The following is a 12,556-nucleotide window of genomic DNA, read 5'->3' as shown; positions in this document are numbered from 1 at the left end:
GAACTTGCCGGGTCCCACTCCCCACTATGGCTAAGTGTGGGAACTTGCTCTCAGGGTTCACAGGATTTTCTGGACTATTTTTAGTGGAAAGTCCTATCCCCCTCGTTGCTCTTGTACCCCGATTTTGGAGCGGGTGGAGAGCGGATCTTGAAGGCTCTGTTCTCGTCGGGTAAATTGTCAGGTTGCCTGAAGCTACTCCATGACCTAGGGTCCACGTACCCCGTCGTGCTTTGGTCCCATCCCGGTGATGGTGGAAGGCCGCGAGCTGTCCTCCTCGACAGATCCGTGCCCCTTGCCATGATCCCCTGCGACCGGGGGTGCAGCTCCTCTAGGCCCAGACCACCTAGATAGCTTCCTAGGAGCCCTGCTCTTGACCTCCTCTCTTTCACTTCCAACACACAACTCCCTACTTCTGACACTCCTGACCTCCCCTCTCCAACCCCCCAAGTGGGCGACTCTATTCCACTCAAGCCGTCCACTCATGTGTTTGGTGGGTGTGGTGCAGAGTGTACCTAGGATTTGATTAGCTGATGTAGGCAACACCATGTAGTTGGGGACCCATAGCCAAGAAGGTGGTGGATACTGCACGGGAGGGCAGATTGTGTAATACCCTGTGACGACCTGATAGTCCAGGGGCGTCACAAGTGCCTCACAACAATAGAGCCATGTTAACCTTCAGGCACCTTGGTATAGCAGAGGCAAGAGTGCACACAGTGCCTTGGAATAGTGGTGCTTTGTTGCATGACATGCACCTCAGTATATTAGAGCTGGGTGTGTGGAGAACGCCTTGGAACAGTAGAGCTGTGTTGACAGACAGGTACCTTGCAATAGCAGAGTTTAATATGCAGAAAGCACCTTGGTGCAGAAGAGCCATAGTGGCAAAAAAATACACCTTAGTATAGTAGAGCTGTTAAGGAGAAATTCCACAGATTCAGGAAAGAAATCTCCTCCTTCCAATGAATGTCTGCTGAAATCTCAAATTGAAGGTCACTCAGAGCTGGCCGAGAAATTCAGACCACACAAGATATCTGGTATAATTTCCTTTCTCAATAAGGTGCACATGTGATGTGCATTATTATTACAAGCCTTTTTATAGAGCAATAATGGGTTAATCTCTTAGTAAAATTCTTAAATATGCCATTGGTTATATTAAAAGCATATGCAGAAAGCATGTAATATTTGTCCATATATGGGATTTTGTCTCCAGCTCTTCCATTGCTCGTGGGGGCCATTGTCATGTAGCACCTCAGTCATGGATCCAAACTTTGTAGCCAGTCATCATCATTATCAATCTCTTCATTCTGTTCCCTTGCATTAGACATCAGCAGTAGACTTCAATATACACACGCTTGCTTTCCTGATACGCAGCAATAATCAGGAGATATACTCTATCTTGTTCCTCATATACAAAAGAAAGATTAGTTATAAAAAAGCATATAGAAAAAATATATTGTATTCTCACCGAGCCAAGTGTGCAAATGCACCTATGAGCAGTAGAGCCATGTTGGCAGACATGCATCTTGATATAGCAGACTTGATTATGCTGCCAATAGGGGGATTTTGTCAGGAGGCACGCTTTGGCAAACACATATTAGCCAGCATATGCCAAACTGCTACTCATTGTGTGATGCTTTTCATCCTTTGTTTGGTATACTGCATTTCCTGCACCAAACTGGGTCAGTTTACTACTTAATTTTAGTACATTTTATTTGATAAGTAAATAGAAATATTACTTGGCATTGTAATTCCACATGAATAGGTTGGTGTAACAATCAGTAGTGATGGGGGACGGTGCTCGCCACTGCTCGTTACTTGATTGAGCATCGGGTTTCTCCAGTGCAACTCGAGCACCGAGTATAATTGAAGTCGATGGGAAACTCAAGCATTTTCAAACTCAGATGCTCGAGGCTGGATTGAGTAACAACCTGAGGGCAAGCACACTGGCTCATCACTAGTAGAAAAGGATTGTCTGGCACCACCTAGTGGATCAATTCATAACTGCAGGACTTGTGTTTCAGATACAGTATTGTGTTTACAGATACACAATAACTTTACAACTAAGCTGCTGTATTTGTTATTTTACAATCTTTAAAGCCATTAATGTGTCAACAAGGACTAAACAAAGAGTCATTATACAAGCACAATTGTTATTTTTCTTCAGATCAACTTTACTTAGATGCTCTTGTCCAGTGTTTGGGTGCATCCAGACGACTGTATGAATCGGCCTGAGATCAGACTGCAATACTCGGACTGGCCGCGGCTCTCCCGACCTGAGTGACCGGTTCATATATTTCCACACAGCTGTCACACTCGGGTTGGGGGACGTGCGACCAGTCTGAGCATAGCGGTCCAATTTTGGACCGATTTATACAGTCATCTGAACGCACACAAAGTAGGAAATTATTCTAACGATGTTAACTCTTGCCAGTTTGGATGTGGTGTAATGTAAGCCAGATTTTTGCTCCTTTTTTTTGTCAAAAGCTAGATAGAAATACGTCTAAAACTTAGACATTCTTAAAGCCATGTTTGAGCTTTTAGGAGCAAGGTGTCGAGTATGGGGAAAAATACCGTTCTTTATGGCGCAAATAGTCTATGCCTAATGTAAAGTGCTCCACCTTTTTAGTGAGTTTTTCTGCCCAAAAAGGTGCACTTTTATTCATCACAACACTTTTTCCCATCAGTCAGCCTATTCCCACTCCCCCCAACATTGTGGGACAGTTCATAAAAAATTGCCAAAGTCGCATGACAAATGTAGTGCAAGTTATGAAAGATAGCTACTTGGTGCAATTTATGCAAGAAGCGTGGCACATTTAGCTCCAAATATCTGTCCAACTCTACTTTGTTATTTTTTTGCTATATCTTCAAAATAAAGAGTTACATGTATTTTTTTTCCCTTTGTTCTGTATATCTGCGCAGAAATAGCATGTCTGGGAGCTATTGTATATATATTTATTATGCAAACTTGCCATTTCTACATTAATTCAATAAATGCTATGCCATAATATATAATTAATTACCTATATAGAGCTGTGTCCCTGCCCAAGTCTGTGCGTCCCGACTCGCGTTTCACAGATGCTTCTTAGGGGGATGAAACGCATGTGCATTATAGTTTTGTTTAGGTCTTTTTTTGCTTGCCTTAGTGACTCATAACAGTCTTCTCTTTTTCATATGGCTTTATTTTACTTTTGTACATTTTTGGCTTGATGATGAGCCAATTACTGGCCATTACCTCCTATTACATTAGCACACCATGCACTTTATCACATTGACCAATTAATTTTCTTTTTATACCCGGACAGTGTTCCTTAGGGTACTCTCACAGGAGCGTATGACTCGGATGAGTGCAATGCAAGACAATCTCACATTGCACTCGGACCAATATTATACAATGAGGCAGAGCAGATAGTCAGCTTTTTTATTATCCAGATTCTGGATGAGAGAAAAGTCGCAGCATGCTGCAATTGTCAGTGAGAGACGTGTCACTCGCACCCATATAAGTCTATGGGTTAGAGTTAAACATTGGACTGCACTCATATGACACCGGAGTGCACTGCAATAATCACATCAGCTGATAATGGAGAGCTCAATCCCACCCTCCCCTCCGCAGCTGTGATCCAATGACAGGATCGCATCACAGTTGCATGACACTCGGCTCACGCTGGTAGCACAACGGGAGCTAAGGGTCATTAGCAAATTGCATGACATGCACTTGCATTGGATGACATATCATCGTGTAAATGCAGCCTTATATATACTTTCCTGTATCCCTTGCCCTTGTTCTTTATTATGTGTCCTCGTTTCATACTGACTATGGATATTTAATTAATTTGTGTATCTATGTTCTAAGACATTGTTACTAATAAAGTTTGATTTAATTTTTTTTACGTTTTCTGACTTTCTCTGGGCAATTCCTTTGCCATTTTTGCAATTCATATTGTCATTGAGCATTGCTCAGTATTGGCACCATAGTCCCGTTTATTCTCCATTTCTCTGGTTCTATTTTCAATTAATCTGAATATAGTTGAGGCTTGTATTTGAAGTTTTGGCTATTGGGCCACATGTATACATTGTGTATCTGGGGGTTGTTTTTTTTTACCTCAGCATTGGTAAGGCCACGTGCACACATTGAGTATTTGGTGAATTTTTTACCTCAGTATTTGTAGCCAAAACCACGAGTGGGTGATGAATACAGAAGTGGTGCCGTGTTTCTATTATACCTTCCCTCTGATTCTTCTACTCCAGGTTTTGGCTCCAAATTCTGAGGTAAAAAACACTCCCCAAATACCGTGTGCACGTAGCCTTAGGGGTACTTTACACGCTGCGACATCGCTACTGCAATATCGTCGGGGTCAAATCGAAAGTGACGCACATCCGGCGCCGGTAACGACGTCGCAACGTGTAAGGCCTAGATGCGCCGATAAACGATCGCAAAAGCGTTGAAAATCGGTTATCTGTGTAGCGTCGGTCATTTTCATAATGTCGCACCAATAGGAGATATGATGTTGTCCCACGTTCCTGCGGCAGCACACATCGCTGTGTGTGGAGCCGCAGGAGCGAGGAACATCTCCTTATCTGCCTCCACCGGCTATGCGGAAGGAAGGATGTGGGCGGGATATTTACGTCCCGCTCATCTCCGCCCCTCTGCTTCTATTGGCCGCCTGCCGTGTGACGTCGCTGTGACGCTGCATAACCCGCCCCCTTAGGAAAGAGGCGGGTCGCCGGCCAGAGCGACGTCGCAGGGCAGGTAAGTGCGTGTGAAGCTGCCGTAGTGATAATGTTCGCTACAGCAGCTATCACAAGATATCGCATGTGCGACGGGGGCGGGGACTATCGCGCTCGGCATCGCTAGCCGATGATAGCGATGTCGCAACATGCAAAGTACCCCTATCTGTCATTAGCAATCAGTCTCCCGTCTCACATTATTATATAGAAAGGATTATCACAATCAATAACATCTCTTACAGGGATGGTTTGCCGGTAGAAACCTGGCCATCTCCCAGGTGTCCACGAAATACGTGTTATGGGTCGATGATGATTTTATCTTTTGTCCTCAAACTAAGATTGAAAAACTGGTGGATGTTCTGGAGAAGACAAGCTTGGATCTGGTGAGTACATGTCTAACCATCTGCTGTGTGACATTGAAAGATGTTCTACATTTATAGAGTTCATGGATTATGAGTGCGGGTAGGCCGCTACATGTTAAGCAGCCACATCCTTGAGCTTCCCATAATGATGTATTATAAAGCCAAATGTGGCTTTTCCTTAGGATACGCAATTAGCGCTATCTGAATTGTAAAGTGCTCTGAAAAAGTTGGCGCTATAGAAATAAATATCTCAGAAAATTCCAATAGGTTGCACTTCAAATAATGCTGCTTTACCACCATCTAGTGGTGGATGGTGGAAAAACAAGTGTAAGACTATGTGCGCACACTATAGTTTTTATTTCTTCAGCAAAAAACGCACCTCTGGCTAAAAAAAACCACATCTAAAAACGCATGCATTTTTGCTGCGTTTGTGCGTTTTTGACGCGTTTCGGTGCTTTTTTTGCCCATACGTTTTTGTCCATGTGTTTTTTCACTATATTCAATAGAAAAACGTATGGAAAAATGCAGACAAGAAGTGACAAAGTGACATGTTCTTTTTTCTTCAACAAAAAACTGCAGGCAAAAAAAGAAGCAACGTGCGCACAGCCTTTCTGAATTCTCATAGACTTTGCTGGGGAAGGAAATGCATGCAGTTTAGGGCCACAAAATGCACACAAAACTGCGCCAAAAAAGCAGTAAAAACTATAGTGTGCGCATATACAGTATTTCTGTACTATATTTCAGGGGCTGTATAATACACTGAAAAATTATTGTCCGAAAACAATTCATAATCACATTTTTGTCACACATTTTTTTTAATGTCACATGCTGGTATATAACACAGACATATTCTGTATCCCTGTACTTGTAACTACCTATACAATGCTGCACACCAGCGATGTCCACCATCTCCTAGCACTATCATTACTTTTACTGCAACAGCAATCTGTGTATGATGAAGACCCAAAATTTAGGGTCGAAACGTCACATTGATTTTTGATAGCCAAAATAAAATCTGTTCCCAATTGGAGTGCCAAATACCTTTTTACTACCGGTACAATGTATTGTACACATTACATATGATGATTGGTATTTAGAATGCAAATAAGCAAAATTAATATAAATGCAAAGCTTACATATTTTTATGGTAAAAAGAAGGCTTTAAAAACTACAGCAATACTTGCAAAAAAAAAAAGACCTCATAAATTTTACATGAAATTGAGAAACCTATGAATGTTTTGGCTCTAAAAGTGGTAAAGTGAATGCAAAAATGCTCGTGTATATTGTGTGTTAGGTGTATGTGTGTATTTTATATATGGATATGTGAATGAGTGCACTAAATATGTCTTTTTAGTGTGTAAATGTATGTGTTATGTATCAACAAGTAAGTTTTAACATGTGCAGACTGAAAAGTTCAAAAGATTGTAGACTAGGGACCCCATGTGTATGATCCAGAGCAGCTTCGTCAGGGATGATTGGAAATAAGGCCTTTGCTGTGAGTATCTGCCAATGATTGTATTCCTTGTACAGTGTCGCATAACAACTATGATATATTTAATTTGTTCAATCCATAAGGTATAAATAATCAGAATCTGTCAGTAGGATCAACCTTCCTAAGCTGTGTTCATGAGCATGCAGACCATAGAAAGCTGAATAAAATAATACATTGATATCTGCAAGCTGGTGTCTTATTCCAGAGAAATACACATTTTTCTTAAAATATAAATAAGCTTTTAAGTGGGCCAGAGACAGATCTCATTGAGAATCTGCTTCCAGAGCTTATTTTAAATGAAAGTGGATAATACTGTTGTGAGACATGTAATGACAGACACTTATAATCATACTCAGCAGAACTAATCTTTTTCTCATTACAAACACATCTTCAGTTGCAATTTTCCTCCCATAGTGCTGTCAGCTATGCAGTAGAGCTGTGTCTCAATGAAAACTAAACTAACATTTCTTCACCTTCCATCCCACAGGCAGCCAGTGTGGGGAGAAGGGCAGAACAGCGGAATTTTACAAACACATCTGCAATTTTAGCTCTCTCACAGTACTGTTAGCTTTGCTGTACTGTCTACTTTCTCCCCACACTGACTATATGTAAGATTGAAGGTGAAGAAGTGTTAGATGTGGCCAGGCACAGCTTTGCAGCTGAGCTGACAGCCGGAGAGGAGAGCTGCAGCTGTAAATGTGTTTGTAATGAGACAAAGTTCAGCTCTGCTGTACTGTGATAGTTATATTCACACACAGCTCTGCAGTGAGATCAGGAATATGTCTCACACTGGTAACATTCCTTTCATTTAAAATAGAAATAGAAAAGGTAAGTGACAGATCACCGATCTTGCGATTCTCCGGGTTGCAGTCCCAGATGTGGATATTACAATCCCCGCACGGAAGTAGGAGAGCAGCCTACCGCAACAGTAAATGAGGAAAAAATAGAAGGATTTCCAGCAAGGAAGTGGATATCAATATATTCTTTAAAACATTACTTTTATTTCTTGCTTGAAAATAGATAAAAAAAAATAGCAGTGACATAAGAAAGGATATAATACAGAGGGGACTACGTGTGTCAATGTGAAACCTTCATCATGGTCCATTACTCTAGAGGCAGATCCCCTGGGATATATGTGTCTGGCCCATAGATCATAAGAGCTCATTTACAATAAGAAAATCGTGGATTTACCTGTAATAAAACATTTGATCAAATATATCATGATATTATTTAATTTAACTTTATATGATCTGCATGGTTATATAGATGGCTTAGGAGGGTGGATCCTACTGACAGATTCCCTTTAATCGACATTTAAATTTGGTTTGCAATCACTTTATGCTTCAAAGAGAAAAAAACTTCTACACTTCAAAGGGAATATGTTTGATTATAGGGGAATTCTAATGTCTTTTATTATTAATAAATCATCTATGCTGATATTTAGGTTGGTGGTGCTGTAAGAGAAATCACGGGATATTATACCACTTACCGGCAAACAATCAGTGTTATACCCGGAGACAAGGAAGGAGACTGTCTTAAAACCCATCAGGGTTATCACCATGTCATTGAGGGATTTCCGAACTGTGTGGTGTCAGACGGTGTAGTCAACTTCTTCCTGGCACGGACAGACAAGATTTTAAAAGCTGGTTTTGACCCTCGGTTGTCTAGAATTGGTCATTTAGGTAAGTTTTGGAATCTACATATTGACAAAATTCTGAATCTTCTGCTGTCTAATTACTATCTATTATATTGGATCCTACAGTCGGTCTAAGCACACTGCCAGTTGGTGAGTGGATAAATAGATATACATGACCTGTATATACACTTCTCCCCATGTATAAATCAGTGTACCATAAACTTTGTAAGGAATACAGCCTGTGAAGATTGATAGCGTCTTACTGAAAATGATTTGTCTTACTGCGGCTCTTAAGCTGTTCAGAGTTGTACAAATAAAAAGCATTTTCTGGGTAGAAATAATATCTAAAGTAACTTTAAAGGGAACCAACCACCAGGATTTTGCTATATGAAGTAATGACAGTACCATACTGGCACTAGGATGCTGAATCCAGGCATACCTGTTTTAGAAAGATCAGATGCTTGGTTGCTGAAATATCTTTAGTCAAAGTTGCAGAAATGCTCTGTACCTTCGATTTGACGTTTGCTTTGGAGGCCGACCTTTGTGGGTTGGGTCCTCGGTATATATTCCTCCTTTTGCGTCTTGTATTGCATGCCCCCTTTTCTTTATTTAAATAGTGCTTCACGCTGTCATTGCTATTGCTGGCGGCACATGCGCATTGCCACGGTAATTATGTCTTCATTAAAATGGCGCCGGAGTCCCGTGATCTCTGGCACTATTTTTTTGAAAACACTGCGGTGAAGACTATGAGTGGCAGCGGAGCGGACGCAGATGTAAAAAAAAAAAATGCGCACGTGCCAATGCAAATCATACTCTTCTTCACAATGGCGCCGGAGATCGCGTTATGTCCATGCATGGACTCCTGCGCCATTTTAATGAGGACATGATTACTTTGGCAATGCACATGCACCGTCAACAGCAGCAATGAGGGTGTGGCTCAATATTTAAATAAAGAAAAGCGGGCATGCAATACAAGACGCCGGAGGTGGAATATACACCAAGGACCCGACCCACAAAGGCCAGCACCCGATGCACACGTTAATCAAAGTGCAGTATATTTCTGCAACTTTGATTAAAGATATTTCAGCAACCAAGCATCCGATCTTTCAACAAATGGTATACTTGGATTCATCATCCTAGTGCTAGTATGGCAATGCCTTTACTTTAGGCCCCTTTCACACGTCAGTGATTCTGGTACGTTTGTGCTTTTTTTTAAACATACCAGAAACACTGACATACGCAGACCCATTATAATGAATGGGTCTGCTCACACGTCAGTGATTTGTCACTGCACGTGTCTCCGTGCAGCGTACCCGCGTGTGCGTTATTGCCGCACGGAGACATGTCAATTTTTTTCTGGCATCACTGATGTTCCACGGACCACGCAGTGGTGTGGTCCGTGAAACACGTGCCAAAAAAAAAACGTGCTTTTAAAATAAAAAACATTTTAACTCACCCGGCTCCAGCGATGTCCTCTGCAGCCCGTCCTCCCTGCTCCTTCTGTGCCGGCTGATTACTGTCGCGCATATTCATTATGCGTGACACAGCCGACCCGGAAGCAGCTGCTGCAGGGGTCACCGCCGGCCAGATGCTGCATCGCGGGAGGATTCAGCACCACGGAGAGCGGGAGCGGGCACAGGTGAGTTGATTTCTAAGTGCAATCACAGGCCACGGATAACGGAGCCCGGATTGCACTTAGACAACCCACGTGTGCCGTGATTTTCGGCACACGCAGGGACATGTGCGTATTTTACACGCCAGTGAAAAACGTCTGTGTTTTTCACTGACGTGTGAAACGGGCCTTATATAGCAAAATCCTGGTGGTTAGTTCCCTTTAATTATGATCAAACATTAAACATTTGTTCCTAAACCCCAGATATTCTGTTATTTATGACGATATGTGAAACTAAAATAGAAAAAAAAACACCCTATGTGTCTAATGGATGCAAGAGTCTCTCAAGTGGTAAAAAAAAATGCAGATATTTAGCACATACAAGTGCATCTCAATAAATTAAATATCCTCAAAAAGTTAATTTATTTCAGTAATTCAAAACTGTAGCTCATATCTCATATCATCATAGACCATATTCTGATATATTACCTATTATTATTGTTCATTATACATTTATGTTTTTATATTTATTTCTTCCCAGAATTCTTCATAGATGGACTCGGTACCCTTCATGTGGGCTCCTGTGATGACGTCGTGATCGACCATGCCTCCAAATTATACTTTCCATGGTCCCAGTCAAAAAGTGACAAAGAATATTCAAAATTCCGTTATCCCCAATCTTCCACCGGGAAAAATATTCAATATGAGCTCTTTTACTTTAAGAATCGCCTCAAATGCATGACGGGGAACTGAACAGTCTGAACAGGCATGATGGACGATTAATTTACTTTTGGCTAAAATCTGGATGAAAATGGCTGGTCCTATTATGTGTTATATGCTGCCTTCAGAATCAGCGATACATCTGTAGAATATTTCTACCTTCAATACACAAAGAATAATGGAAAACAATGCGATAGGGAGAGACAGAGTGAAGATTAAATATGGAAAAAGGAAAAACTGACCTATATTACTTGAAAATTATGGGCTATTTGGCTTACAGTTTCTGTAGACCGGCATATGCTACAGTAGAACTGATCGAGTGCCAGAACATGCAACTCCAATCAAGCAAAAATTTTGTCTATTTAAGTCTTACTTCAGATGTTGAAAAAACAAAGACTATATCTCTTTATGTATATATATATTGGTACTGGGCAAAGGTTTTCAGTGGTGTGGTAAAAATGCCACAATCAGAATGTTTTAACATAACGTTGAGTTTATTTTAAGCAATTTGCAAATTGGAAACTGAATGAACACAAGAAAATCTACATCAAATCAGTATTTGGTGTGACTACCTTATGCATTTTAAACAGTATCAAAGCATCGATCCTCTAGGTAAACTTGGGCTCCTTGGGAGGGGGGATGGGGTCATTTTATTACTTCCAGGACTCCTTGTTCATCTTTAGGCTGAAGATATTTGTCCTGCTGCAAAATAAATTTGGAGCCCATCAGACACATTTTTCTTCTTGATACGTGTACCTGTGTGTGTCTCTTTCTCTCTCTCTCTATTTATATATATATATATATATATATATATATATATATATATATATATATATATATAGTATATAAATAGACACATATAGATAGGTAGATATACAGTACAGACCAAAAGTTTGGACAGACTTTCTTCTTCAAAGAATTTTTATTTTCATGACTCTGAAAATTGTATATTCAGAGTGAAGACATCAAAGCTATGAATTAACACATGTGGAATGAAATACTTAACAAAAAAGTGTGAAACAAATGAAAATATGTCTTATATTCTATGTTCTTCAAAGAAGCAAAGTAGCCACCTTTTGCTTTGATTACTGCTTTGCACACTCTTGGCATTCTGTTGATGAGTTTCAAGAGGTAGCCACCGGAAAGGGTTTTCACTTCACAGGTGTGCCCTGTCAGGTTTAATAAGTGGGATTTCTTGCCATATAAATGGGGTTGGGACCATCAGTTGTGTTATACAGAAATCTGGTGGATACACAGCTGATAGTCCTACTGAATAGACTGTTAGCTGTTTTTTTCTTTCCATAATACAAATTCTAAGTAAAGAAAAACGAGTGACCATCATTACTTTAAGAATTAAAAGTCAGTCAGTCCGAAAAATTGGGAAAACCTTGAAAGTGTCCCGAAGTGCAGTAGCAAAAACCATCAAACGCTACAAAGAAACTGGCTCACATGAGGACCGCCCCAGGAAAGGAAGACCAAGAGTCACCTCTGCTGCGGAGGATAAGTTTATCGAGTCACCAGCCTCACAAATTGCAGGTTAACAGCAGCTCAGATTAGAAACCAGGTCAATGCCACACAGAGTTCTAGCAGCAGACACATCTCTAGAACAACTGTTAAGAGGAGACTTTGTGCAGCAGGCCTTCATGGTAAAATATCTGCTAGGAAACCACTGCTAAGGATAGGCAACAAGCAGAAGTGACTTGTTTGGGCTAAAGAACACAAGAAATGGACATTAGACCAGTGGAAAGCTGTTGTAAAGCCTGATTGGAGCCTCAGACTGGCTGTAAAGGGAGTCTAGAGAAAAGCCGCTCACAAAGCAGGACCCCAAGAACTCTGCAATCGTTTAACCCCTATACAGGGATTTGGAATTACACAGAGCCCCAGAGATCACTACCTGTGGTAGGCTGTAGTCCGTGGTCGTCAGGCAGGGTCAAAAACCAGGAGATGCTAAACATGAACGGAATCGGCAGGCAAGGGCGTAGTGAGGAGACAAAGCAGAGGTCAAATCCGGA

At 41.1% G+C, this 12,556-nt stretch overlaps 1 protein-coding gene across 1 annotated transcript in view; it reads left to right on the top strand.

Moving 5' to 3' along the window:
- The window catches only part of B4GALNT1 (beta-1,4-N-acetyl-galactosaminyltransferase 1), a 350,827-nt gene extending 339,433 nt beyond the window's left edge, over window positions 1–11,394 (top strand). The window contains exons 9-11 of the mRNA XM_075334473.1: window positions 4,965–5,105; window positions 8,021–8,258; window positions 10,366–11,394. Of these exons, the coding sequence (XP_075190588.1) occupies window positions 4,965–5,105; window positions 8,021–8,258; window positions 10,366–10,577 (591 nt within the window). The 3' untranslated portion in view covers window positions 10,578–11,394. The remainder of the gene's footprint in view (window positions 1–4,964; window positions 5,106–8,020; window positions 8,259–10,365) is intronic.
- The last annotated feature ends 1,162 nt before the right edge of the window (window positions 11,395–12,556 follow it).

This window comes from Anomaloglossus baeobatrachus, chromosome 2, assembly GCF_048569485.1.
Source record: "Anomaloglossus baeobatrachus isolate aAnoBae1 chromosome 2, aAnoBae1.hap1, whole genome shotgun sequence".
Classification (NCBI taxonomy): Eukaryota; Metazoa; Chordata; class Amphibia; order Anura; family Aromobatidae; genus Anomaloglossus; species Anomaloglossus baeobatrachus.
This window is presented reverse-complemented; position numbering and strand designations above follow the sequence as displayed.